This window comes from Festucalex cinctus, chromosome 4, assembly GCF_051991245.1.
Source record: "Festucalex cinctus isolate MCC-2025b chromosome 4, RoL_Fcin_1.0, whole genome shotgun sequence".
NCBI lineage: Eukaryota > Metazoa > Chordata > Actinopteri > Syngnathiformes > Syngnathidae > Festucalex > Festucalex cinctus.
Genome location: NC_135414.1, coordinates 9,623,613 through 9,650,365, shown reverse-complemented (window position 1 = coordinate 9,650,365; position 26,753 = coordinate 9,623,613). Strand labels below are relative to the sequence as shown.

General features: G+C 40.7%; 4 protein-coding genes across 8 annotated transcripts in view; 1 reads left to right on the top strand and 3 right to left on the bottom strand.

The window, feature by feature from the left end:
* LOC144017317 (uncharacterized) overlaps positions 1–4,829 on the bottom strand; it is a 29,379-nt gene extending 24,550 nt beyond the window's left edge. For 3 of the 5 annotated variants that reach the window (XM_077518736.1, XM_077518741.1, XM_077518740.1), the window contains exon 1: positions 624–758. In XM_077518736.1, coding sequence (XP_077374862.1) covers positions 624–753 — 130 coding nt within the window. In that variant the 5' untranslated portion in view covers positions 754–758. Of the gene's footprint in view, positions 1–623; positions 759–4,247; positions 4,462–4,725 lie in introns of those variants that run through there. The other 2 variants (XM_077518745.1, XM_077518738.1) reach the window with 2 other exon arrangements.
* A 165-nt stretch (positions 4,830–4,994) lies between these two features.
* Positions 4,995–13,819, bottom strand: gpa33a (glycoprotein A33 (transmembrane), paralog a). The gene is made up of 7 exons (XM_077519324.1): positions 13,568–13,819; positions 10,351–10,517; positions 9,246–9,474; positions 8,966–9,130; positions 7,680–7,796; positions 7,435–7,561; positions 4,995–6,757 (listed from the first exon to the last, which is right to left on the bottom strand). Exons 1-7 carry the CDS (start codon positions 13,620–13,622, stop codon positions 6,250–6,252), a joined length of 1,368 nt encoding a protein of 455 aa, XP_077375450.1. The 5' UTR covers positions 13,623–13,819; the 3' UTR covers positions 4,995–6,249.
* Positions 13,820–14,195: 376 nt separating this feature from the next.
* On the top strand, positions 14,196–20,016 carry grpr (gastrin-releasing peptide receptor). The gene is made up of 5 exons (XM_077519447.1): positions 14,196–14,882; positions 14,980–15,292; positions 15,720–16,075; positions 17,107–17,216; positions 18,925–20,016. Exons 1-5 carry the CDS (start codon positions 14,798–14,800, stop codon positions 19,093–19,095), a joined length of 1,035 nt encoding a protein of 344 aa, XP_077375573.1. The 5' UTR covers positions 14,196–14,797; the 3' UTR covers positions 19,096–20,016.
* vegfd (vascular endothelial growth factor D) lies at positions 19,466–26,377 on the bottom strand. Its single transcript, XM_077519448.1, has 9 exons — positions 26,241–26,377; positions 25,664–25,934; positions 22,204–22,405; positions 21,970–22,090; positions 21,772–21,841; positions 21,543–21,670; positions 21,326–21,444; positions 19,815–19,980; positions 19,466–19,719 (listed from the first exon to the last, which is right to left on the bottom strand). The coding sequence occupies exons 2-9, from the start codon at positions 25,775–25,777 to the stop codon at positions 19,701–19,703; spliced, it is 939 nt and encodes a 312-aa protein (XP_077375574.1). The 5' UTR covers positions 25,778–25,934; positions 26,241–26,377; the 3' UTR covers positions 19,466–19,700.
* Positions 26,378–26,753: the final 376 nt, after the last annotated feature.

Sequence of the window (26,753 nt, the reverse complement as noted above, 5' to 3'; positions counted from 1 at the left end):
AGTATGCTCTTTGCCCTCACTAAGAAGATAACTTTGGCTTACCAGTAGGACATGTTACTGCATGTTACTAGTATAGCTTAACTAGTAGCGGGACTTTTGGTGCTATAAGTAGGAACCAACTGTGAGGCTACTAGTGTGTGAAACATGCCTATAGTTGGGTTTAGTGGTCTTACTAGTGCAGCACAGTCGTTCAGTAAGGTTTAATTGTTTACTATAGTGTAGTGAGCCAAAAGCAAAAATCCTCTCCACTACTTTCTGAGCACAAATTTGGCATACTAGTAGCCTTAGGACAACTACATGTTACTAGTCAGGCAAGACTGTGCACAAATTCACATTTGTGTGCTACTACAGTAAACAGTTATGTGCTAACAACTACAATTTTAACTTAAATGGTAGTACTAGTAGCACACAGTTCTCAACTAGTGTCAGTTTTCCCCAGTGTAGTTGTCCTTCTGGTTTGCCACTTGCCTTACAAGTGAGGACAGAGTGCACTAGTACGCAAACACACCCTTTAGCTTTCCATAGACAATCACAGATAGCGAGATGCTAAGTCTACTCTAAAAACTGGAGAAAGACAAAACAAAAGCGCTCCAACCGACGTGCAGTTAGAATGTGATAAAAACCAAGGCTAAGCTGTAACTTGGTCAGCCCTCTTGTTTTGAAGCCTGTGAAGCTGCAGGCGCTGTAGTCACATGATGACCGGGAGCTTGAACTCAGCATTTCGGGAGCAACGTTCACCCTAAGGAGAACCATGTGAAAGAAACACGCCACTCCCACACATTCACACCCACTAACATCTGTGGAAACACGAGGTTCAAGGATCAGGTGTTTTAGGGCGCGCACGCTGTTGCTTCAGCTCGGTTACCCCTCCCTTTCCCGTCTCCCACTGGTGTGCACTCACATCGTGCTAACTTAATTTACGCTTCAGCATATTTATTAGGGGTGGGAATCTTTGACTGTCTCACAATTCAATTCGATTATGATTTTTGGGTGTGCGATTTGATTGACAATGATTTCTGCTTCATTTTAAAGATGACCAAATAATTGTCATGATCTACTCCAGTCTAACTCGCTAATGCTAATTAGTGCGCTACTCGCGGCACTTTTATCCCACAAAAGAATGGCTATTCATACAAAACGCTTCAGGAATGTATACAGAGATGCATTTTAACATTACTCATCGGCATATGCTGCAAAAAAAAAAACTTTTATTGGCATAACTTGATTGTGACTTTTTCCTTCTACTCTCTAATGTGGCTAGAACTTAACTGTGTATCAGAACGCACGGAATCACTCTGCCCCTAACTGGCCAAATCGGGTACAACATGAACAGCGTTCCCAGTACACAAACAAGTGCAAGACAGTATAACATAATTTAAATAAAATCGATTTTAGGACATTTAAAACTGATTCTCAATTGTAATACACGGGAATCGCGATTCTTATGAGAATCGATTTTCTTTTTTGGCATACCCCTAATAGTTTTGTATATCTAATACCACACAACATTACTCTCATTGGTCCTTACTTTATAGAGTCTATTTCTACAAGATTGCTCCTTATATTATGAATTATAATTCATATGCTGTTTTACTATTTTGAAATCCCCCATGACTCTTCAAAGACCAACAGGTGCATGTATCTAACGATGGGTAGGTATTGGCTCATACCCAGCCTTATTTCAAGCATTTAGTACTACGATGGCAACATGATGGCTTTGGCTCAAACAATTTCACATTTTGAAGACTCACAACATAACCAGAGCTTTCCTTTAACACGCATGGGTAAATCCAAAGTTACTTTTTAGTAGGCATAGGTCAAATTTGACCTGGAACAGTCTGTCAAGGAGCAAGTGTGAGGGTGTGGACTCAAGTGCAGGGAAGCATTGAGGCCAGGATGGATTGTACCGGTACTCAAAAGGAAATTTAATCTCAAAAGAACTCAAAAGGAACGTAAAAAAGCACATGGAATCAACAAATATAAAATCAACCAAGTCCAAAAAGGCGAAAAATAGAATCAAAGTTACAAACATATGAGACTCAACACAACATGAGCTGCAGAATGTGACAAGTGACGACAAACCCGAAGCAGGGTGGCCAAGGCAGGTACACTCAAAAAAGTAATTTCATTTTAAAAGAACAAAAAGGCAAACAAAATACTAAACAAGTCCATATGAGTTTAAATGACCAAAAGCAACACAAGAAAACAAGAACACTTTACTTGAAAAGGATTAAAACAGCAACAAGACATGACAAGGACAATGAACCACAAGGACTAAAAGAAAGCAAGGAACTAAATACAAATAAACTGACAGGACAACAAGAGACACCTGAACAAGACTGAGGGAGCTGATTGGATAACACAAGTGACCATGTTGACACAATAAGGGAGGCACAATAAAACTGAACGAGACAGACTTTGACAGAATGGGACACAAGAAAAACATGGCAACTAATATCTCTTGCTATCCGTATGCTAGTCGAGATTCCACTGTATTGGACTCCAAGGCAACAGTTTGTACTTTGTCCAGGGATCCCAGACTGTAAAAGTCAAGTGTACAAAAGAAGTACTTTGGAGGGTACCATCTCAGTGACAAGACTTAGCCCTAAGCCACATTGTTGTCCTATGAAAGACGAGAATAGACATCCCTACAAACACCACACCTTTTCTTAAACTTTCTTAAACTACCATAGTAGCGTTTAAGAATATAAATAATGTTTGAGGATCAAACAACTGACATAGAAATGCTCCTGGAAGAGCTTGCACTTTACTTGTTGTAGGAAGTACAGCAAAAACAGAGGACTGATTCTTCCAGGATCAAAGACCGACGAGAGCAACCCACACTTTATTACTCTTTTAGAACAAAATCCCTCCCGGGGAGAACATATAAGCAGAAGAAGGAGGTCGGTGGGTGGTGGTGGTGTGGGGGGGGGGCTGTTGCAATATTAGAAGTGGGGCTAGGAATGTTTTGAGGGTGTGGCATAATTTGTTGTAGGCAGACAGGGATAACAAGTAACAAATTGCTTCTTCTTTTTACTCCCTACATCTGCATTTTCTGCTTCTTTTCACGCTGCACTTAGCAGTGCACAGCGCAACACTGATAAACCTGGACAAACCCTGCTGCGCTGTGCCTCAAATTGAAAATGTTCAATTTGGAAGCAGTGTCACTCTAACATCAGAAGGGGAAACCAATACGTCAATGGTTGGTTGGCAAAGGCATTTCAGAGTGCAAAACAAAAACAAAAAACAAACAAACAAACAAAAAACAAAAAAAACAAAAAAAGATGAGTTTGCACAGTAAATGGCATGGAGAAAATGGAGGAAGTAATAACAAATGTGGTGTCCCAGTGTTCCGCGCTGTAGGACAGAAGCGAAATGAGAAACGGGCACTTCAAATCCAATCCAGTAGGAAGGGCCTGCAGGCCACTTTATGGTAGGATGCTAAGCAACTAATTCCAAATATGGGGAAGCAAGATATTCCCCTTTTTAAGAGAACTGTGATTTATGTTAGCGCCAACGCAACGGAGGTGAATGCATTGTGTCTTGTGCCAACATAAACCACCAGCTTCTGCTGTTCAAATATCCTCCACCTAATCTGAAAAAAAGACATACATGTAAAGTGTAATTTAGCATTGTTGTTATGTTGTCAGTTTAGTCCTCCTGATTATCTTTTTAATAAAAGCGGAACACTATTTTGTGTGCAGATAATTTTTCCCATTCTGCTAAATTAACAAAATAGATATTGTAAAATATTTTCTGTGATTTTCTTTTCCCTTTTTACTTTTGAACACAAGAATATTTGGGAGTTTATACTTTTTTTTCATTTACTAAGTAAAGAAGTTGAATAATGTACCTTTATTTCTACTTTAATACACAGTACTTAATTCTAAATTTCTCCTCACCAAAGTGAGGGAACCGCCTGGCTGTAGTCAGTCAACTCTTTCAATCCACAACCCTCCAATTCATATTATTCACCCTCGATGTAGTTGTAACGGTCAACTAGAAAAGTGGCTGGTCATAAACTTCTTTCAAGGAGCTCCACTTGACTTTCGAATCACTGACCTCCGAAAAAGCAAGCACACAAAAACTACGTGCACAGTGCACACACAGACAACTTGAACGTCAACCTTTCATTTGAGCAAATGCAGAAATGTCGTCTTTAAAACCAATTACTGCATCCATCTTTCAGGCAGTGAACCATATAACGAGAACTTTGCTGCGTGAACCTGCTCTTTCTTTCCACTTACCTGCCAAACAAGTGATCAAGATCCACCACTTTGGTCTGAAAAACATGTTCCAGACGCTGTAAGTGAATTTCAGTCTATCCAAGTGGATGTTATGCTCTATTCTCTTTCGTTTCATCTTGGATGTCACTTGTTGTTCCACTTCTACGCACGTCCGTGCCACTGACTAGTAAGCGGCAAATAACGGGACACAGTATCAAGCCAATTATCTAAACACGCTTTCCCTGGAAAGATGTTCACAATAAGAGCACGCTGGCGATGTTCCTGTTACTGCTTTGTTTTCAGAATAAAAGTCACAGAAATGCAACAAGTCAGTCACTAATACATTCTTTGCCGTTACTCGTAAGTCAATTCAGTACAAAATTCCACTCTATGATATGTCTGCACATTCATTAAAAACTATATCACTACAGAGGCGAAACTATTTTGGATCAGGTCCAGGAAGCTACTAGTGTGTTACATGTTAAGTAGTTAGGCCTACCGTTAGTGCTAGTTTATTGTAAGTTTAAATGTAAAACTAGTAGGCCAAAAGCTCTATTAAATGAAATAAAAAGCTACTATAGTAAGAGTAAGAGTCATTCCACGAGCGTGCCAACTTGTCTGGCTCGTTGAGTTGCCCTAGTTGAGTTGAATCCAACCATCAGGTGACCGCTTGACTTGGACTACTTTCAATAGACGTGAGGTACTGCCCTCTAGTGTTCCAGATCCAGTGAAGAGAAGAAGAAGAAAAAAAGAAAACAAGGCTGACACTTTTGTTTTCTTTTTTATTTTATTTCATATGGATTACAATTTACATAGGTTTACAAAAATTACATAGCATGTGGAAAACATTTACCGAAGCTTAACTTTAAAAGTTTATTTGCATGTAAAGCTTTTAAAAAAAAAATTAAAAAAATAATTGTGAGCCTTTCTGAGAGACAAGCACCCAAAAAGAAACGAGACAAAGACACATGCTATTGTATCCCAACAAACGTGTCTAATCAGAAATGCACTGCACCCATTTTAAATCCCAGTGAAAGAGGATGTGAAGGCTTTGGCACAGTGTGTGGAATCTGACCAAACCTGACTGAACTTCAGTAAAATTACACTCACGCGTGTGAAACACGCAAGCATCATCAACCAAGAATACTAACACCATTTTCTGTTTACAGTACACTAAGACAGGGGGGGGGGGGAACCTCAACAGATACATTCACACGTTCATTTTTAAAAGTCATTACGATATGGGACTTGATAAGGATACATATAACTCAAAATTCAAACTATAGCGATAGAACTGAAGCACTTTCTATACAATGAGAACAGCAACTACAAGGGTATGAAACAGTTTGGAAAGAAGCGTTACTAAACATTAAAAACTGGCAATATCATCTGGAGAGTTTATAAAGACAAAAACGTGCAACATATTTATTATCTGTGATATGGGTCTGAGGGGATGGAGGATGAGGAAAAAACACACTAGAAAATGGATGGAAATACGAAAGAGATGTCAGTGCAGCCAATGATGAGATGATTTAAAACCAGTAGAGCCCTTAATGTTCCACAAACAAAACACGACTGCAGCAAACTACACAAATTCTATGGGCTCATGGTGAGATGCGTTTGAAGTAGCTACACAACTCCATGACGCGAAGATGCCCAAAAACTATGTTGGAATTGAAGACTTTTTTTTTTTTTTTTTTTTTTTTTTTAAGACAAATATAGTGCATTGACGCAGTCTTGGAGGCAAACTAGTGCTTGGACACATGTTGCCATCAATTTGGCTCATTTCTAAACGTGGCCATCTTATGGTAATTTCCCATTGAAAATTTCCAGAAACTGTTATTTTCAGTTGGGGTTTAGTTTAGTTTAGCTCTCCATATTTTTAACAAAGCCCATGAAAGTGACAAGCTCGTATTGGCGATGAAAATGACAGTCCCACCTCTGATGATCAGCCATAATCAGTATACGAAAGTCCTTGGGGAATAAACAAGATGGAGGATTGTGATCAATGAACCTGTGAGGCTTAGTCGTCTCTTCTGCGCGGCTTATCAGCTGGGACAGGAGGCCTGTCGCGAGCATCGTAAGGTTCATCATAACGGTCATCATCGCGATAGCGCCCATCTCGGTTTCTCTCATTGTCGTCGTCATAGCGCTCATTGTACCTATCCCGGGGATCGCCACGGCGGTCGTCTTCGTCATAGCGCTCACGGCGGTCTTCGTACTTGTCACGGACGTCGGAATAGTCGCTGCGGCGATCGGTGTAATCGCTGCGCCGGTCGTCGTAGTCGCTGCGGCGGTCGCTGTAGTCGCTGCGGCGATCGTCGTAATCCCTGCGATTATCGTAGTCGCTGCGGCGATCGTCGGGATCCCTGCGATGATCGTAGTCGCTACGGCGATCGTCGGGATCCCCGCGATCCTCCCGAAGGGGGGCCCTCACAGTGGACTCGTCCTCGTCGTCGATGCGTCGATCAGCTGACCTTTCAGCGCCGTTCCTGTCGAGCGCTTTGTCGGGGGGCCCTTCCTCACGAACTCTGAAAAGTGAACACAACGCTGTCATGTGACCGAAATTATTTGTTTCGACTGATTCTCTTCATTTTGTAGAGTTTCACTTTGCTGTATTGCCTCTAGTAGTACGTAATGTAAATGTTAGATTTTTTTATTTATTTTTTGTCAAATCCAATTTCAATTACTCTGTGTTCCCATGTCAAATTAATCTGCCCAGGGTGGGCCTCCAGAATAAGTTGTGCTAGCCCATGTAACATGAACTTGAACTATTAGCAATGGGACTGTTCAATTATCTAATCAGATTTAAAATTCATCCTAAGTGGCCCAGTGAGCTGGACCTCAATGACTTCAGCTGGTTTCTGTCCTCTGATTGGTTGGCCAGAGCTCTTAAAGTTCCACGAACTGAACACATATGTAGCGACCTGCACACTTTTCTATGGGCATTGTTTGAATACAATTAATAGAGCAATACAATTATATAATTATTATACTTTTTTCATGAATTGTCTGTGAATTGCTCCAGATTTTTATTTTTTTTTCGCCCAAAAACTTTATTTAGCTAAGGGGGAAGGGGGGGCGCACACACACCCTTTATAGCTCTTTGTTAAGGGTCTTTTAAAATAAAATTTGGTAGAGTATGAAATCAACCTCTAGTTTCTAATTAAACGTATTTATCTTGAGTGGGTCTACAAAAAAACATTACCCCATTGCATACGCCTCATCTTCCTTCTTCTTGCGGCAGCAGCAGCAGTAGATGACGACGATGAGGATGATCAAGGCTGCAACAACTCCTGCAATGATTCCTGCTGTGGAGCCGATGTTCATGGACGCTACACAGAGAGTCACGACAAAAATATTGAGGGAGGGAAGGATATGACAATACATTGTTGAAAAAAATAAAGGATTTGTCTGGAGAAAAGCTTCAGCGATAGCAAAGGCGTTTCCTACGTGGCATGACGGTGAGGGTGATGTTGCAGCTGGCAGCGCGGATCTTGTTGCTTGAGGTGCAGGTGTAGTATCCTGATGTCTCTTTGGAGATGTTGAATAGAGACAAGATTCCACCTTCTGGCAGACACAATCAGAATGAAAAGCTTGGAGGCTTGCACTTCCTGACATCCCCTATTATATTATTTTCATGAAGACTATGACCACAAAAAAAAATAAAAAAAATAAAATAAAATAAAATAAAATAAAATAAAATACAAATAAAAAGTCTATCACATGAATCACACATGTACACAGCACCTAATACAAGCGCTCTGTCGCTTGTGCCTTTGCAATCAGACCTATATTAAAATGAATTAAAATAGGGATGTAACGATAGCCAAACATCATGATACAATATCACGATATGAAAGTCATGATACGATAATTATCACGATATTATGGGGAGGTTGGCGATACAAAAAAAGGTCACAAGTGTATTTTTTTTTTATATAAAGATTTCACACAAAAAATTTGCACAATATTGTACATAATACCTTGAAATATCCTACAATCTCTAATAACACTTAATATTGAGGCTCTTACTTGCAAATGTACACACACTTTAACATTTTAACAATGTGTTGCTTTTAAATATTGTGATTATTATGGTGTTTTAACACAATATTGCACTTATTACATCCCTAAATGAAAACGAATTATAATGTGCTACAGATACCCTAAGATGGCTATAAAGCATTTTTTTTCTTAAATGAAAGTCCTCAACTCACTTTAACATAGTTTATTGACACAAGATGCCAAGGATTCACCATTTTTGTCAAAACGAAACTCCTCAACTCACTTCAGTATCAACACCAAAATGGCACAAAACAGCGGCAAAGCACCAAGAAGCTATAAGGTAGCAGTAAAACACGAAGTTTTCTAAATTAGCAAAAAAGCAGAGAGAAAGAATAAATGAATGAATTAATACATACATACAATATATTTGTCTAAAAGTAACTCCTCAACTCACTTCATTATTTCTTGGCACCAAAATGGCTGCAAACACTACATTTGTCTAAATCAAGCTACTCGACAACCTTTCCATTTTATATTTTTATGATATAGATAATTGCAGTCCTATGTTGGCAGGTATAAAATTGAATAACGTAAAAACGGCAGCATGTGAATACTGTGGATGTTGCTCACGTCTTTCCATTTCATGTGGTATACATGTCAGTCTATGTGTTTCTCATCCTACTTTTGGCAAGTACTATTGGATTGATACAGAAGATGTATGGTGTACTTACTGTTAGTAGTCCTTGGGTCTTGCATACGAGGAGCTTTACGGACGTCAAGACTAGTCCACTCGTATTTGGGTGGAGGTGAGCCCTCCTCTGAGTAACAGGTCAGGTTGATGTTCTGTCCATATGTCGCTTTGCCCTGGATTTTACAAATGGGTGTGGATGGAGCCACTAAAAGCAACACAGTGACAGAAATGGCACAGTGTTACATAGAGTGATACATTTGTATACCCAATGAGCAGAAAATGTGATGCACATTTATTTTCCATCCAATGAAAAATGTTACCTAGAACCACCAAGCGAACAGTGTCGAACAGCGTGCCCTCCGTGTCGCCGGGGATCTGGACGCGGCACTCAAATTCTTTGTTGTCCTCAAGTGTGATGGAGGAAAGTTGCAGGTTGACCTTTCCCGCGGTCAGGCCCGTGTCCATTTTCACGTCCATTGTCACGCGGCCTCTGTGGGCTTCTTTGATGTCATGCAATGAACCCACCGAGTAATAGGTGCCCAACACTCTCTGTTGAAATGAACGTCACCACAATGGTTATCCTATGAGTCCATCTGGCTTTTTTTTTTTTCCCTCTTTTTTTTTTTTTGAACCAGGTTGGTGGTTTTTCTCTGATTTTCTTTCATTTACAACTTCAATAATATACAGTTTCCAACAAATTTTACATTTTGATCCTATATGACAATCACTATTGGCCTATTGAAATTCATGAAAAGTACATTTTTAAATCATTACAGGTATATGTCAACAAATTGGCTAAAACACATTTTCTTATACATTAGGGCTGCAACAATTGAGAAACTAATTGAGTCACAACAAACAATAAAAAAAACTCAATCCTTGGATGACAAATTGGTTGAAAAATGCTTGTAAGGAAAAAAAAATCTTTATAGAATGTTTCTGGAGCATAGAACCAAAGATGCAGAGTATAGGTATGAAAAACATAAAAATAAACTTGTGTCCATCCTAAGAGGACAAAAACGGACAAAAATGAATAAAGTCTTGAACAAAGCCAATCGCTCCAAATTATTTTATTAAGGACCACTAACCCAATATTTATATAACTAAAAACTTTAAATGTAATGAATCGATGGAGTTTAACTGCCTTAAATGAATGTATAAAGCCCATCATGAAATCTTACCAAATATGCAAATCAAATTTAAAAAAAAGAAGAAAAAAAAAAAAAGAGAACACGAGTACAAATTGAGAGGAACAGATTTTTTTCAACCCTAAATACAGAACAAAACAAAAACAAGGATGTATTTCAAGGTGTCAGTTTATGGAACAATCTGGATTATGAAACTAAAATCATCTCAGTTAATTTTTATTTGATTTAAAAAAAAATTTTTTTTATAAAAAGCACAAGATCTAGCTAAAGAACAAACCTCATCAGCATCAGCTTCTAATCCTTCCACAAACCACGTGACGATCACTTGTGGCGGTTTGGCGATATCAGATTGAAAGGTACATGGTAATGTTACGTTGTCACCTCTGGCATACTCGTACTGTTCCTCTGTGATGCTCACTTGTAAGGCACCAACATCCACCGACACTGTAATGATGTCAAAATAGAACCATTGCTCATACGCAGTGTTGCCACAGTTACCTTGAAAAAGTAACTTAGTTACTTTACTGATTACTTGGTTTTAAAAGTAACTAAATTGCGTTACTGATTACTTGATTTTAAAAGTAACTAAGTTAGATTAAAAGTTACTTTTTTAGTTACTTTCAGCAGCTGCCGATAACACCATCTCAACATAAAAATAATGCAGTAGAAACGGAGTTCCAAATACTTTATTGAAAGTGCATTTTTAACATGAAAATAAAGTTTTTTTTTATGAAAAACAAAATAGGCAGTCTCTCTTGACTTCTTATAACGTAAATACTTTTTATAAAACAAAAAATAAAAATCTATCCAGGTTGAAAATGAAAATCCCCTAAATTCCTCTATTGTTTGTTTGTTCCGCTATTCCAGTGTGTACACATGTATCAGTTTAAATATTTATTAGTAGTTATTGACAGTTATAATTGTTTTTTGGTTTGTTTGTTTTTTTCTCTTCAAAATAAGGATCAGGAAAACAAAAGGTTGATAATTTAATGTTAAATATAAATATTTAACCTTTAGACAGACACCAACACAATTAAACAGAATATTTGCACATTGTGAAGTATTTCAGAAACATAAATTTAAGACATGAAATAAACCTACCGTCCAGCCAAAAGAAATATGAAGCCACCTTATGGAACAATAAATCTATCAAACACATTTTAACCACTTAATATATGCAAAAATATTTCCAAAAGTTCATTTCCCTTTTTAATCAACAATTTTTGTATTTAACAATTGTTTTTTCTTTTGTCATCACTTTCATTTTTGGTTAATGTATGACATCTTTTTTTGTTTTTTTTATCTGAGACACGATGATGACCACAGAATCACTACTGTTTATATTTTGTTTTTTGGGCTGTCGTAATCGCGGGCACGTCTCAGTTCTCCTATCTGCTGCTCATGCTAGTTGTAGACATTGACAGGGAGCCACAAACTGAGAAATGAGATACTTGCAGTGTGCTTTTAGCTTAGCTGGTGTGTTGGCTGTGGGACATACCTGTGTCGTTTGAATCCATGCATTGGATCGTCACGGGAGTTATTCTTTTTGGCTCGCGCGCAGTACCAACGCCGAGTGCACCGAGAGGACTCGATAGCCATGGGAAATACCGAGATGTACGGCACCGGCTTCTGCTAACTGTCTCCATTTGTATGTTGTCACTCGTTGCGCGCGCGCGCGCCGTGTCGCGAGCACGGAAACACGGAAGTAGCTTGAATGGTGATGCTACTGAAATGTAAACAAAACAAGTAGAGCACGGCGCAGAACTCTTGCTATTGTTATGAAAACCATAAAGCCTCACTCGCAACCGATACGGTCGTTTAGCTCCCCTTGACGAACGATGGTTCGGTCGAATCGTTTTTTTGTTCCACCCCTACTGAAAACGTAACTTGTCTGACGTCACTCCCCCTGGCGAGAGGGCGGAGACGACCTCATCCCATAATGCTTCACGGACCAGTTGAGGATGGAAATATATATTTTTTTTTTTACCACTTTTATGGTCCATAATGCACACTTTTTTTGTTGTGTTGTGTGCCTGTTGGTTAATAAAACTAGTAGTAAAAGTATCATCACTTTTGTTTTGAATGTGCAAACCATTCATGACCAGACCATGGCTGAATTCAGTGTGGTGATCAATGACTTCTGCCTCATCTTCGTAGTTAACAGTAGTTGTTTGTGACTGTTACAACAGTGAGATAGTTTGCATTCTTCATGAAAAATGTGGAGTAACGCATTGATTCTCTGGACAGTAACTTTAATCAGACTACTTTGTAGAATAAAGTAACGCGTTAGACTATTAGTTACTTTAGAAAGCAACTTTTTTGAGTAACGCGCGTTACCGGCAACACTGCTCATATTAGTAACGGCAACACTGCTCATGCTCATATTAGTAACGCGTTACCGGCAACACTGCTCATACGTAAATTCGGTAGCTTCCTCATGTCGCTAAATAAACTGAACAAAAATACTAAATCTATTTTACTCTTTATACTTTTTAAAACAGATGTTATTAGTTTGACTCTACTTAGAAAGGGATTGCTACTTTTTTCAAGCTTCACGAATGACGACACATGTAAATTAGAGAGCTTGAGTCAACCGTGCTTGAGATCTTGTGGACCTGTAAAGTGGAAAAGGGGACACCACTGACATAATACACAACACGAACCAGGGAGCATTCATTAATATGATGCAGCAATGTTTAGTGCCAGCCTAAAAACGGCTTTTAAATGATGTTTAATCTGAAAGAGCACACATCTTTCAGTTGCTAGTTAAGAAGTCTATTTTGTGTACAGCATGCTCATTTGTTTTGCTCACACAGGACAGTTTTGTTCTGAATATCCTGTCAGATTTTAGCTAGCTTTAGTCTGTCCATTTAAAAAAATAACATAAATAAATACATTTAAAAAAAGGAGGGGGAGGGGGGGGGGGGAACATGTATGGAGAGGGTTTTTTTATTTTCATTTGATAAGTTATCAAAACAAATATAACTGACAGTACCATCTCTTTTTACTTTTCATTTCAGACTAGTTTTGTAATTTCACTTAAGCAGATACGTTGAAACAGTAATTCCGTTATTTTAGGCTTATTTATTTAATTAATTTTTACACTGCCTGTAAGTGTGAGCAATATGTTAGGCCTATATCATCTCTGCTCATTACATACAGTATATCTTAATAGCACGACTACAAAATGGTGGATTCCTTAGATGGTTCTCCAAGGATATTCGAACACATGCTGTCTACCTTGTCAAGCTAAGACAGCCATATTGGGCGTTTCCTCATTTTATTACAATAGTAGGTTTTAATACATCAACTCTAGACAGAAATTCATATAGGTTGAATCCTCCACATTTTAAACACATTTGTGTCTATAATTTGAGACTATTTGACTGGTCTACAAACACTTGACATGACAGTCAACCTGAGAAAGCTTTGGAGATTAGCACAAACGAAAACAGGTGTGGCCCCTGAAAAAAAATTTGTGCACAATGACTCACTCAGATATAGAAGAGTAATGGTGAAAATCCTTGTCTCCATGGCCAGAACCCACATTGGACTGTGGCCTTCCTCGTACCCGTTAAAAACGGCAACGCAAGTATCACACCTCGAGAGCGCCCTGCTCGTCGAACTGTGTGCCGCTCCAGGTGAGACGCTTCTGCCTGGAATTGGCCATTGACTGACAGCTCCCCTGAGCCAATCACGGCCGCTCTCGCTGAATAGCTAGCACTTCTTGTCCCGCCCACCAGACGTGTCTTGGCCTGTACGCTGCCCACCTTGGCCTGGAAAGGAGCTTGAGCAAGAGACTCTCATCACGTTTCAAATGTCGGTGATGGTTTTACGTTAAACGGTGGCAAAAAGCACCAAATTTGACTTGATTTATAGTAGTTAAGTCATGTAGTGAGAATGAGGGGCATGTTAAAACAGGCAAGTGGGTGGAGCAACAAACAAACAGTTTAAACCACAAGAGTTGGAACCTGTTAGACTGGTTAGATGAGAATGTGACCTCTCTGAGTGTGTGTGAGAGAGAGAGAGAGAGAGAGAGAGAGAGAGAGAGAGAGAGAGAGAGAGAGAGAGAGAGAGAGAGAGAGAGAGAGAGAGAGAGAGAGAGAGAGAGAGAGACATTTTTGTTTGTTTGTGAAGTTTTGATAGTGTGAGAGGTCTTTCACTTTTGAGTGAAAATTACTTTTAGAATGAGTGAATTTTTTGGTGTGTAGCTTTTTGGTATACTGTATGTGAGTTTTCTGGTGTGCTGTGCAATAGTTTTTTCGGTGATTGAGAGATTTTTTATTTATTTTTTCCATACATGTGGGTGAGAGTTGTCTACATGACCCTGCGTTGTTAGTTGGCGATGTTGTAAGACCAGCACGGTGGTTGTAGAAAAGCGAAACAGAATTACTGCATCATGAAGTAATTATTGAGTGAGAAATGTGTTGTGTATAATGAGCCTGACTACATTTTGGTTTGATATTTACATGACATTTTCCGCCGCATGTTTCCTGTCTTTTGTGTGAGTCACTAATTGCTTTTATTGTATTTTCTCAAAGCCAGTGTATTTACAAAGGAGGGTTGATAGGAGAAAATGAACTCTTCTTGGCCTCTCCCATTTCTTCCTTTTCTTTCTTTGCCACGAAGCAGGAAGGAGACTTCCTGCTGTTCAAATCAAATTTGTTTCATCTCCTTCTTGCCGGATCCTCTCATCTTCACGTCCAACAAAAGAACCTATCATTATGACTATGACGACCAGTGTGATGCTATTGGTCCAGACGAATTGCAGCCCCCTCACACTCCAAAACGCAATCATAGGCTCACAAAGTGAGTGTCCATTGGACACAAACACCGTCTTCTCTAAACACAGTGGCGTTCACTTGATGGAGTTAAGGAAAGATGTCTTCCTTCTATAACTCACCAGAGATGATGAGTTTGTCCGGCATGATCATCGCCTTGGTCTACGGAGTCATCAGCGTGCTGGGGCTCGTCGGCAACATCACCCTCATCAAGACGCTTTGGTCTGAAAAGTCCATTTGCAAAATCCACAACGTGTTCTTGTCCAGTTTGGCATTGGGCGACATTTTACTGCTGGTGACCTGCGCCCCGGTGGATGCAAGCCGCTACTTGACCAGCGAGTGGGTGTTTGGGAGAGTGGGATGTAAAGTCATCGCCCTCATTCAGCTCACCTCAGTCGGAGTGTCCGTATTCACGCTCACGGCACTCGCTGCTGACAGGTAGACTCTCTGCTTCTACACTATCTTGGATGGATGGATGGATGGATGGATGGATGGATGGATGGATGAATGGATGGATGGATGGATGGATGGATGGATGGATGGATGGATGGATGGATGGATGGATGGATGGATGGATGGTAGATGAATAATGGATGAATGATGGATGGATGGATAATAGATGAATGATGGATGGATGGATAATAGATGAATGATGGATGGATGGATAATAGATGAATGGCGAATGAAGGATAGATAGACAGACAGACAGACAGATAGATAGATAGATAGATAGATAGATAGATAGATAGATAGATAGATAGATAGATAGATAGATAGATAGATAGATAGATAGATAGATAGATAGATAGATAGATAGATAGATATTGAATAGTCCTCAAACATCTTTTCAAATATTTGTACTCAGGTACAGGGCTATTGTGAGGCCATTGGACATGCAGACACCAAGTTCCACTATCGGCATCGTCCTGCGGGCGGCGCTCATCTGGATCGCGTCTCTTGCCCTCGCAATTCCCGAAGCCGTCTTTTCTGACCTCCATGTCTTCAAAGTCCCTTCCACCAACGAGAGCTTTATCACCTGCGCTCCCTATCCCCACTCTGGAGAGCTGCACCCCAAGATCCACTCCACTGTCTCGTTCCTCATTTTCTACGTCATCCCACTGCTGGTCATATCTGTGTACTACACCTTCATCGCCAGGAGCCTGATGAGGAGTGTATGCAACCTGCCTGTGGATGGGAAAATACACGAAAGACAGCAGGGAGGTTTTACCCCGGGTTTTCACCGGATGCGGTTGCAGTGCGGTTGCGGTGCGGTTGCGGTGCGGTTGCGGTGCGGTCCGGCGACGCAAGCAATTAGATTCCATTCATTCGAATGGTGCAGTTTACACCGCTTGCGGGTGCGTTGCGTGTCGACTGCGGAAGGCCTGCGGCGTGCTGCAAGCCTTCCGCAAGGATAGACCTATTTTCTATTTTTGCCGGACGCCGCAGCGGTAGGCCTCCGGCAAATGGCAAGCTAGCACAAAACACATCGAGCGGGACAGGAAGACCGAGGCAGTTTCAAAATAAATTTCCGGTTACCTTTCAGAATAAAACACTCGCCAGCTCCTATTTCGTAAGTTTTTCAGCAAAACGTGACGTGGGCGTCGCCGGGCCATGTGCTCATTCACGGTTTAGACACCGGCGAACATGGACGAGGAGAGGTTTATATTGGAGGTGGAAAACCACAAAATAATATATGACACGGCACATCCTTTTTATAAGGACTGTAATGTATTGTGAGTTTGATGTTCGCGATTGCTTGTTGTGCCCGTCTCGCTTGCCGTACTGAGCGGCAGCCGGACGCGGAAGACAGAAATAAAGAGTGGACCCGCACTGACCCGACTCTCGTTATTAATATACTTTACAAGGACAACCAAAAAAAGGATGCTGCATGGAATCTCATAGCAGAAGAAGAAGAAAAGGTTAAATCAAAAGAAGTCCACCTCTCGTTGTGAAATGCCACATGATCGCGCGCGCGCGGTCCCGCGAGACACGTTGGGAAGTGGGCGGCGACGGAGCTGCCGGACCGCAGCTGTGCGGAGCCGGTGTGGATTGACAAAAAAATTGACCCGTCCGGAGCACGCAGTCAAGACGCACCGCACCGCAACCGCACCGCAACCGCATCCAGTGAAAACCCGGGGTTAGACTTAGAGTGATCCATGGTTGCTGTGATAGGTGAAAATCTGCTGTATAGAGAGACCACATATATTTTATGATTATATCATGTTTCTTTTTTTCAAACGTTCAACAGGTAGAGTCAAGAAAACGCTTGGCCAAGACTGTGTTAGTATTTGTTGCCCTCTTCGCCGCATGCTGGCTGCCCAGTCATGTCATCTTCTTATATCGCTCCTATCACTACTCAGAGGTAGGCATCAACATTTACACGTGCACAATAAAATGCATAGGCCTATATTAGATGTGTATTCGATAGTCTGCTTTTAAAAATATAATAATGCTTAGTTTTGATTTATATGAGAAGATTAATTGTACACGAACGGACCTTAAACTGGATCTGAAGGATATCAAATAAATGCGACGTTCCATAGCCACAACGTTTTGTCATTATTATTAAGAAAAAATAAAAATAATTATTATTATTTTGACACAGTAAAACAATAAATGCTACAGTAGTTGCAAGGATATGGCAATGTTTTGGAGAGGTATGTTCCTGCTACTTTACTTTTACTTTTTTTGATTTTTTATTTAATTTTAATGAGATGATTTTAATGTTGGGCGGCACGGTAGTCGAGTGGTTAGCACGTCCGCTTCCCAGTTCTGAGGTCTCCGGTTCGAGTCCAGGCTCGGGCCTTCCTGGGTGGAGTTTGCATGTTCTCCCCGTGCCCGCGTGGGTCTTCTCCGGGTACTCCGGTCTCCTCCCACATTCCAAAAACATGCATGGCAGGTTAATTGGGCGCTCCGAATTGTCCCTAGGTGTGCGTGTGAGTGTGGATGGTTGTTCGTCTCTGTGTGCCCTGCGATTGGTTGGCAACCAATCCAGGGTGTCCCCCGCCTACTGCCCAGAGCCAGCTGAGATAGGCGCCAGCACCCCCCGTGACCCTTGTGAGGAATAAGCGGTCAAGAAAATGGATGGATGGATGGATTTTAATGTTATTCAAAGTTAATTTTGGAATGTCCTTGAAGTAGATTTTAGCACACACGGGAGGCAATGTGTAGAATTTTTCCATCATACTTACGTCACTTTGAGGCTACAGCACTACAATCGCTAAAATTTCTACAGTGTGAATGAACACTGCAGGTAATTTACAATGGTCAAAAAAGTTGTGTAATTGCCTACACGTGCCACAAGATGGCGGCAAAGCATTTTTCTCTATTTGACAAGACATTGGCCAGACTGAATGAAGCTCCTGCCCTCGCTTCAAAATTGTTTCTTAGCAATATGATACCACAAGATTGTACGGAGCCCCTAAGGTGACATGGTAGAAAAAAAACAAAAAACTTTGCGTTCCCTCGCAAAACATTTTGTGTTCCCTCGCGAACGCAAAGATTGCGTGCCCTCGCAAAAAACTTTGCGTGCCCTCGCAAAACATCTTTGTCTTTGCGAGGGAACGCAAAGTTGTTTTTTTCGCCTGCCATGTCACCTTCGCTGCGCCGTAAACACTTCCGGGTCATCTTCCATGTGAACAAAAGCGACGTGTAAACAAAGCAGTAGAAAAATATATGCTCCATCCTAGTCGCTTTGGGAAAGCTTTCCCACTGTTTTGTTTCATGCTTACAAACGTTCCATCCTCGTCACTTTTGTTCACATGGAAGATGACCCGGAAGTGTTTACGGCGCAGCGAAGGTGACATGGCAGGCGAAAAAAACAACTGTGCGTTCCCTCGCAAAACAACTTTGCGTTCCCTCGCAAAGTTTGCGCTCGCAATCTTTGCGAGGGAACGCAAAGTTTTTTGCGAGGGCACGCAATCTTTGCGTTTGCGAGGGAACGCAAAGGTTTTTTTTTTCTATCATGTCACCTTAGGGGCTCCGTAAGATTGTGCCAAAACAATATTTTTCCATATTTTGTCTAAATACAAATATTTATCTCTGTGTATTATTTTTTATTTATCCATTAGGTGGACACATCCCTGAACCACTTTGTTTGTAGCGTTGTTGCTCGGATCCTGGCCTTCACAAACTCCTGCCTGAACCCTTTTGCTCTTTATCTGCTCAGCAAGACCTTCCAGAAGAGGTTCAGGAAGCATCTCTGTTGCGGCTGTTGTGAGATCATCAAAGCGTCCACATAGGATCCGAATCGTGACATGCTTATGATCTATGTCTGCACCTCACGCCACTCCATGGCCAGTGTGAGCATGATGAATGCTCGGCCGGGTTATCAGGAGGAGTTTGTGTGAATGTACAAGGATGTGTGACATGCCATCTAAATCTTTATCTCCTTTATTGTACCGTATGTGCACTTGCACCTGTAACTTTACTTTTTGTACAGTTCAAATTTACATTTTATTGCTTGTTTCTGTTTTTATAAATGTGCTGTTGCTTGCACTGAAATGTCAAAAGATGTTTTTCTATTAGAGGAAATGCAGATTTTTTTTGTGTGTAAAATAGAAAAAAAAACGTAACATAAAATGTGAGCAATAATGCACAATTTCATGAGTCTAAATTATAAAAATAATTTGTTTATAAACTTTATATTCAGTGCACAAAAAACAAATAACAAAATTCACACATTGATTCAAACTTAAAATCAGCATGTTAAAAATCAATTAACATGGTCCTGTGACTATCATCTTAGTTAGTTCACCTGATTTACATAAATAGTGTTGTAAATAAATTATATGCTTCTATCTCTCTGCTTCCAAAAAGATTGGTCTGCAGGTTGTCCTAATTGCTGCTACTTGGGCCACTTGCATCTGCCATTAGGAGACAGAGAAAAGAAGCATACATTTAGACACAATCAAGACCACTGCGAACCTCTCTGTATGTTAAGGTCCTGTCCGGGCTATACCTGCAGGAGGAGGGGTCAAAATGTTGACGTCTGTGAGAACAGATGGAGCTGTTGAGGTGACAGCGCTGGGCTGGTCTAAGTTGGGGAGTTGGCTCAGCTCGTGGAACGCAGTCACAACGATCCACATCGATCTCACAGTCGGGCATCCACGAAGTCATTGGAAACTCTAAACAGGAGGTCATTATGTTTGAGTGATGGGAAATGTATGGGCCTACAATCATCAGATTAATTTCTGGATGTTCTTGCATAAAAAAAAAAAAAAAGTCTCACATAAGTGACTTGTCTATTTATTACTGACTCATGACTGACGAGGCTACATTTGAAAACAACAAATGCTAGCGGTGCTAAGTTACCGTATTTTCCGCACTATAGGGCGCACCTTCAATGAATGACATTTTAAAACCTTTTCCATATAAGGCGTTCCATATAATGACATATCCATCCATCCATTTTCTTGACCACTTATTCCTCACAAGGGTCGCGGGGGGTGCTGGCGCCTATCTCAGCTGGCTCTGGGCAGTAGGCGGGGGACAACCTGGACCGGTTGCCAGACAATCGCAGGGCATGAATGACATATTTTAAACTTTTTCCATGCCATGTATAAGGCGCTACATTAGAGGCTGTGGTTACATTATTCATTAGATGGTGCTGCGCTAAAGGGACGTCAACAAAACAGTCAGATAGGTCAGTCAAACTTTATTAATAGATTACAAACCAGCTTTCTGACAACTCCATTCACTCCCAAAATGAATAAACAGCTGTTTTATTATTTTCTCTGAGGTAAAGTATTAGTATTAGCTAGCGATCCAAGATAGCGGGATCTTCTGCGCATGCGGGTCACCGATAGCGTCTTGACAGCGAGACCTGTTGCGGCTCAATATTGATCCATATATAAGGCGCACTGGATTATAAGGCGCACATGGTCAGCTTTTGAAAAAATTGAAGGCTTTTAGGTGCGCCTTATAGTCGTGAAAATACGATAATTCCGCATGCACTGACTGGTTTATTAGTGCGGCTAAACACGGTTCTTCCACGGTGCAAAGCCACCTCCATGTCGGTGAACAAGCTATATTTTTTTGACAAGTATCGTTATCGCTAAATGAGGATGAGGAGTTATGTGATACGTTGAACAAGAAACAACAGAAGAAGACGGAGAAGCTACGCTACTATGCTAGCTGCTAAGCTAACGTAAAAGCAGAGTAGGAAAACACCATAATAAATGCTGGTAATATTAAAAGAAATGGGGTGACAACTATGAACAACAAATTAGTAGATTTCTAAAAAGAAAATAATACAACAGCTACACAGTAAGTACACTGAAAAACTGGAAATTAATCTGTACAGTACCATGTACATCATAATACCTCACAATTAATTCTATTCTTGCATGTTAATTTAGCTGTTATTTATCGTAGCCTATACAGTACAGTATAGTACTTCTACTTGTTTGGTTTTTTTAATTATTGAGAATTGTAGAAGAATGAGTCCTCTTGCACACCCACAGCACCCACCTGGTCTACTACTAGAGGGGTATGGTATGCATCTGTCACTTGAGCAATCCCAAATCCAACCACTGACGCAAAGTCTCCTGGAATTCTCAGCCGCCGAAAACTGTCCAATCAGAGAGCAACTGCAAAAAAAAAAAAAAAAAAAAAAAAAAGATTCATACTGTACAGCAAGTACAGCTTAAATCCATTTGAGAGAGTGAGTGACAGTTTTCAGACTCACCCGCTGCTCCTCTGCGGCTGAGCATTACGTCGTATAATGGCCGGCTCCATGCATCTGCATTCTGTATGATTGGCTACTTTTATTAGCACAGGCTCTGGTACAAACTTGAATGGAATCACGCTTAGGACCTGAAGTGCACACAAACACACGCACAAAAAAAAAGCTTGTGAGAGAGAGATTAGTCTGCTCAAGACTAGAATGCCATCGAGAAGTGCACTGGACCACTTACAGTTTTATTGACAAGCACTGTACTTGTGTTTCTGCATGTGACACCTTCTTGATTGCAGCAGCCACCACACCTGTCAGGAAAATAAAACACATCACTGAAATAACTAGTATACGTGGACCTTGGATATCAAGAGTAGCAAAAACGATCCATGATCTAAATCAAGTGAAGGACATTGAGGTGATTTTGCGTGAAACAAACCTGTGGACGGACACACAAGGCGGCTTGAAGAACATAGACGGGTCGGTGCCCAATTCCTTGGCCACATCCACACATGTCTCTCTGGGTGTGCATTGCGTACGCTGCCACTCCTCATCTATGGCTGCATGGGAGACACAACATCCTATGAGGGTCCGTCAGGGGCAGAATTCACACGTGCCTCTCACACAAAATCAAACAAACATGCAGAGTCTGCATGCACTAGACATGACCTACCTTTGAGTATCTCCAGGCTGTAAGACTCTGCGGCGTAACGGGTGGAGCGGTGGGAGCCGGCCGAAGGTGGCGAGAAAAGAGAGTCCGACTGCTGCAGTCTCATGCGACACTTCCACAACTTCCAGTCGGGGAAGTCTGCGAGTCTGAGCAGCTCGTCCAGGCTGGAGGCTGAGCGCACTTTCCTCTCCCACTGCTTCATTACCTGCACGGACCACTCATTGTCATCTTTTCATCTACGTTGGTACATTGTCACAAATAAGCTGAAAACTTAGGTGAATAGAACAAGGCCTGGTTGTTATGTAAACAGTCACGTCCAGTTCTGTCATATCAAGTCAAGCTACAGTCACATCCAGTTCTGTCACGTCAAGCTACAGACATGTCCAGTTCTCTCACGTCAAGCTACAGTCATGTCCAGTTCGGTCAAGTCAAGCTCCAGTCACGTCCACTTCTGTCATGTCAAGTCAATTGCAGTCACGTCCAGTACTGCCACATCACGTCCAGTCAAGTCCAGTGGCGTCCAGTTCTGTCATGTCGAGTCAAGTCCAGTTGTGTCCAGTTCTGTCAAGTCAAGTGACAGTCGCGTCCACTTCTGTCAAGTCAAGTCAAGTGACCAGTTGTGCCACGTCAAGTCAAGTCCAGTCGCGTCCAGTTCCGTCACGTCAAGTCAAGTACAGTTGCGTCCAGTTCTGTCAAGTCAAGCTACAGTCACATCCAGTTCTGTCAAGTCAAGCTACAGTCACGTCCACTTCTGTCACATCAAGTCAAGTCCAGTCACGTCCAGTTCTGTCACGTCAAGTCAAGTCCAGTTGCGTCCAATTCTGTCACATCAAGTCCAGTCACATCCAGTTCTGTCAAGTCAAGTCAAGTCAAGTCAAGTCCAGTCAGGTCAAGTCTAGTCTAGTCGAAGTCTTGGTTTTCCTTACCACTTGTCAATAAATCACCCTACGTTACTCATTTCCTCTGTCTGATAAGTCTCCTCACATTTGGGTCCACATCTCTGACTCCACCTTGAAATCGTGTCAACAGTAGCTTGAAAATGATTTTCAAATCATTGTATTCTGTTTGTATTTACATTTTATACAACATTCTTTACACAATATTACAACTTCACTTGAATTTTGATTTGTCATTATGCATGCACGCATCTAGTCTTACACAAGGCTGAAACAATTTATCGAGGAGGGCTCGGTCAGTACTCAGAATATGAGCATCATGCAACCAAGTGTCTCCTTTCCAGCGTGTTTTTAACTTCGCAGCTCATTCTGCCGACGTTTCTCATTCTCAAGAGCTGCGTATGCGCGCTTACATAACACAAGAAGAAAAATTGTGATGTGCAGCCAGCAAGTCTTTTGTCAAAATCTGGGTATGTTCCTCCAACATGCACTGGAGAGACACACACGGGCTGTATGTGGGGACATCAGGGAAACAATTCAAGATTACCTTTCACATGCAGTAGTGATTTTTTTTCCAGTCACACACACTAATGAAATGCTCTTATACACCAAGCCAAAACACTCTGAAACACACTACTGATTTTTATTTTTTGCTCACACAAAGCCTACTAGTAAAACACTGTTTGAGAGTGTGTGTATTTGTATGTGTGCGAAAAACAGTTTTCTGTGTGAGAGATTTTGATAGTGTATGAGAGCATTTCAGTAGTAAATGAGCTAAAACAGTAGAGAACGTGAGAACATGTCAGTAGCGAGTCTGAGAGCATTTCAGTAGTGTGCAATAGAGAATTTGAGTAGTGTAATGAGAGAATTTCATTAGTGTGTGTGAAATAAGGTTATCATAGTTTTGGATAATTAGTTTTAATTTTGTTTTGTTGTTATTTTTTTGTAATCCAGTTAGTTTTATTTCATTTTTAGAGAGGGCTTGCTAATTTTTAAGAGGGTTTAGGGATGCTTCATTTTAATTTCATGTTTATTTTTTTTAAACATAGGACTATGGATTAGTTGTCGAGTGCAAGATTAAAAAAAAAAAAAAAAGTCATTACGTATTGTATAATAAACTACAATTCCCAAACGACTGTTTGAACTTCCTTTTACGGCCTATGGCCGTACAATGTTACCAAAATAAATGTATTTAAAAGTAACACTGGAGGCTCATGTAATCTATATTAATTAACAAATATGAAAATGAAGCACATTATCACTATAGTTACTAGAGATGTTATGATACCGGCAATATCGTGATATCGCAATATTAAAACTGCCACAATATATCGTCGCCGTCATGCCACGATATTAAAAGCAACACATCTGTTAAAAGTCCGATTGATTTCCATTTGTACAGTTCTAGCACCCTCTGGTGGCAATTTATTTTAGTGCAGTTTAATTTTCACAAGGCATGTTTTGGCTCTTCTATATTTAAAATCCACGCTAATGGTCAGATGAAGGGGAACGTAATATGCTTGTGAACCAAGTCAATATGTGGAGGAACTCAATTTGTGTGTGCATTAGCAAATTCCTCAATATTAATTGTTATTAGAAATGGTAGGGTTTTTTCTACAATATTGTGACTTTTTTTTTTTTTTTTTTTTTAAATAGTGCCAACAACCCCACTTATATCATGATAATTATCGTATCGTGAGCTTCATATTGTGATAATATTGTGTCATGATGTTTGGTTATACATTCCTAATAGTTACTAGTTACTTTGATAAATTATTAAATAATCCTGAGTTATGATGGCCCCTCAAACATGCAGGGATGCAAAAATGAGATAAACCGATTAGTTCTTCAGTGAAAACACGAAAAAAAAAAAAAAATCTTTTGTAATCATGCCAACAAGCATCATCTATAACATTATGAACTTTGAACCTCTGGAAAAATGGAATAGGTGCATTATTTTCACTTTTATCTATTCAATTATTATTTGGGCATTTTTTATCCTCTATACAGTACATTCAAGGCCCAATGTTACATAGACCGACACCAGTGTCCTTCCATGTGTTCAATTTGTTGCAAAAGCGTGAGAGTGGCCGTGGCTGCTCTGCCACTTCAATACAAACAAAGATTACACGCACTTTTGCCCAGAAGATTCGCGTCAGCTAATGAGAAACAGCTTGTGAGAGGAAGATGACGATATTGAAGGGGGAAGTGAAACAGCATGTGGCTGGGAGAGAAAAATAATCAGATCAAGTTAGGAAAAAAGAGAATCAAACTGTCATTGACTCTGTCTAACATTGGAAACTCCTTTTTGGTAATAAAAAACAAAAACAAAAAAAACTTACAAATACCTTAAATAGTAGCCTAGGGCATTTATTTACTCAACCACTTGAAACCCATTACTACTTTCATTTATTCAGGTTTCATATCTATCTATCTATCTATCTATCTATCTATCTATCCATCCATCCATTTTCTACCCATCTGGCCACCCAATCGAATCTATCACATTCCAACTGCAACTCCTTCAACTTTTGCGCACAAAAACAAAAAAGCTCCATGCCACTCACCCGACTTCCAGCCTCTCTTTGGAGTCCGAAGATCCCATCGATCCAGCTCAGCTCCATCAGCAGAGTCACCAAGCAGCAGGTTCGACAAAGAGTCGGCTTCATCTTCACCAGCATCCCGTCAGATCTTCTGCTCTGGCCTCTGAGAAGCACTCGCTATGAACTTGTCTTCCTTTTCACAGCTGGCTGCCTCTCTGACTGCCAGACCAGCTGACCGTGTATGTGCGACATAAACTCTCAACCTTGCTCTGCGTGTGAGCCAGACAGACGCAACCTGTCACAAAAGCAGACCCCAGACACCCGCCAGCCAAATGGAGGGGCTTTAAAACTTGTATTTGTGCAGCTTTGATGCAGTGTTCAGTTGAGTAAGTAGGCAACGAGCTAAAGCTGAAAATGGCCTCATAAAATTCAAAGAGTCCCTTGAAGGCTTCTTATCGCCCACCTTTGCCTGTCCAAATGGAGCCAGCAAAAAGGCCCGAGAGTTTCAGTCTGTTTCCTCTCTTTTTGGCTAGAAATTGAAGTTAGTCAATGGCTGCCTTACTGTACGTCTTTATCCACAAAGTGCATTCTTTCCTCCCACCTTAGTTGCTTCTTGCTCTCATCCTCTCCTTCCAGCGCTGTTAAATCCCATCATCATGCATATCCTCTGCACACACGAATACTAACATGTGTTTTAAATGTGATCCAGACCTCTGTTACATGTGAAGGGGGAGACAAGTAAGCGGCACCGCCCACGCATCATGACCCACAGATGACACCCCTCCCTACTTGGAAGAAATTAGAGGGAATACATTCACAATTAAGTACATTTGTACACTCTAATGAGATTCCAGTTAGTAAGGATAACACACAGTCGCAGTCATCAAATTATCAGCTCTGAGTATCCCGAATTCATTACTATTTTAATATATTACCAATAAGCAATATAGAAAAAAAAAAATCACAATCTTGTAGTGCAGGTTTACCAATGATCAGGCTCATTATCAGGCTCCTGCAGAGTTTGCTGATGAGCTGAGCATTTGAATCAGCTGTGTCGGACGAGGGAAACTTCTAAAACATGCAGGACTCCGGCCCTCGACGACCGGACATTGAC

Excerpts from the sequence above, each read along its gene's own strand:
- grpr (XM_077519447.1), top strand. The coding sequence starts at position 14,798 with ATGACTATGACGACCAGTGTGATGCTATTGGTCCAGACGAATTGCAGC. Across the intron at positions 14,883-14,979 it reads CGCAATCATAGGCTCACAAA|AGATGATGAGTTTGTCCGGC; the intron begins GTGAGTGTCCAT and ends ATAACTCACCAG. Across the intron at positions 16,076-17,106 it reads ACACGAAAGACAGCAGGGAG|AGTCAAGAAAACGCTTGGCC; the intron begins GTTTTACCCCGG and ends TTCAACAGGTAG.
- vegfd (XM_077519448.1), bottom strand. The coding sequence starts at position 25,777 with ATGCTGGTGAAGATGAAGCCGACTCTTTGTCGAACCTGCTGCTTGGTG. Across the intron at positions 22,406-25,663 it reads AAAGAGAGGCTGGAAGTCGG|GTAATGAAGCAGTGGGAGAG; the intron begins GTGAGTGGCATG and ends TGGTCCGTGCAG. Across the intron at positions 21,445-21,542 it reads CAGCCGCAGAGGAGCAGCGG|TTGCTCTCTGATTGGACAGT; the intron begins GTGAGTCTGAAA and ends TTTTTTTTGCAG.
- gpa33a (XM_077519324.1), bottom strand. The coding sequence starts at position 13,622 with ATGTGGGTTCTGGCCATGGAGACAAGGATTTTCACCATTACTCTTCTA. Across the intron at positions 9,131-9,245 it reads TGTTCGCTTGGTGGTTCTAG|TGGCTCCATCCACACCCATT; the intron begins GTAACATTTTTC and ends TGTTGCTTTTAG. Across the intron at positions 7,797-8,965 it reads AGACCCAAGGACTACTAACA|AAGGTGGAATCTTGTCTCTA; the intron begins GTAAGTACACCA and ends TGTGTCTGCCAG.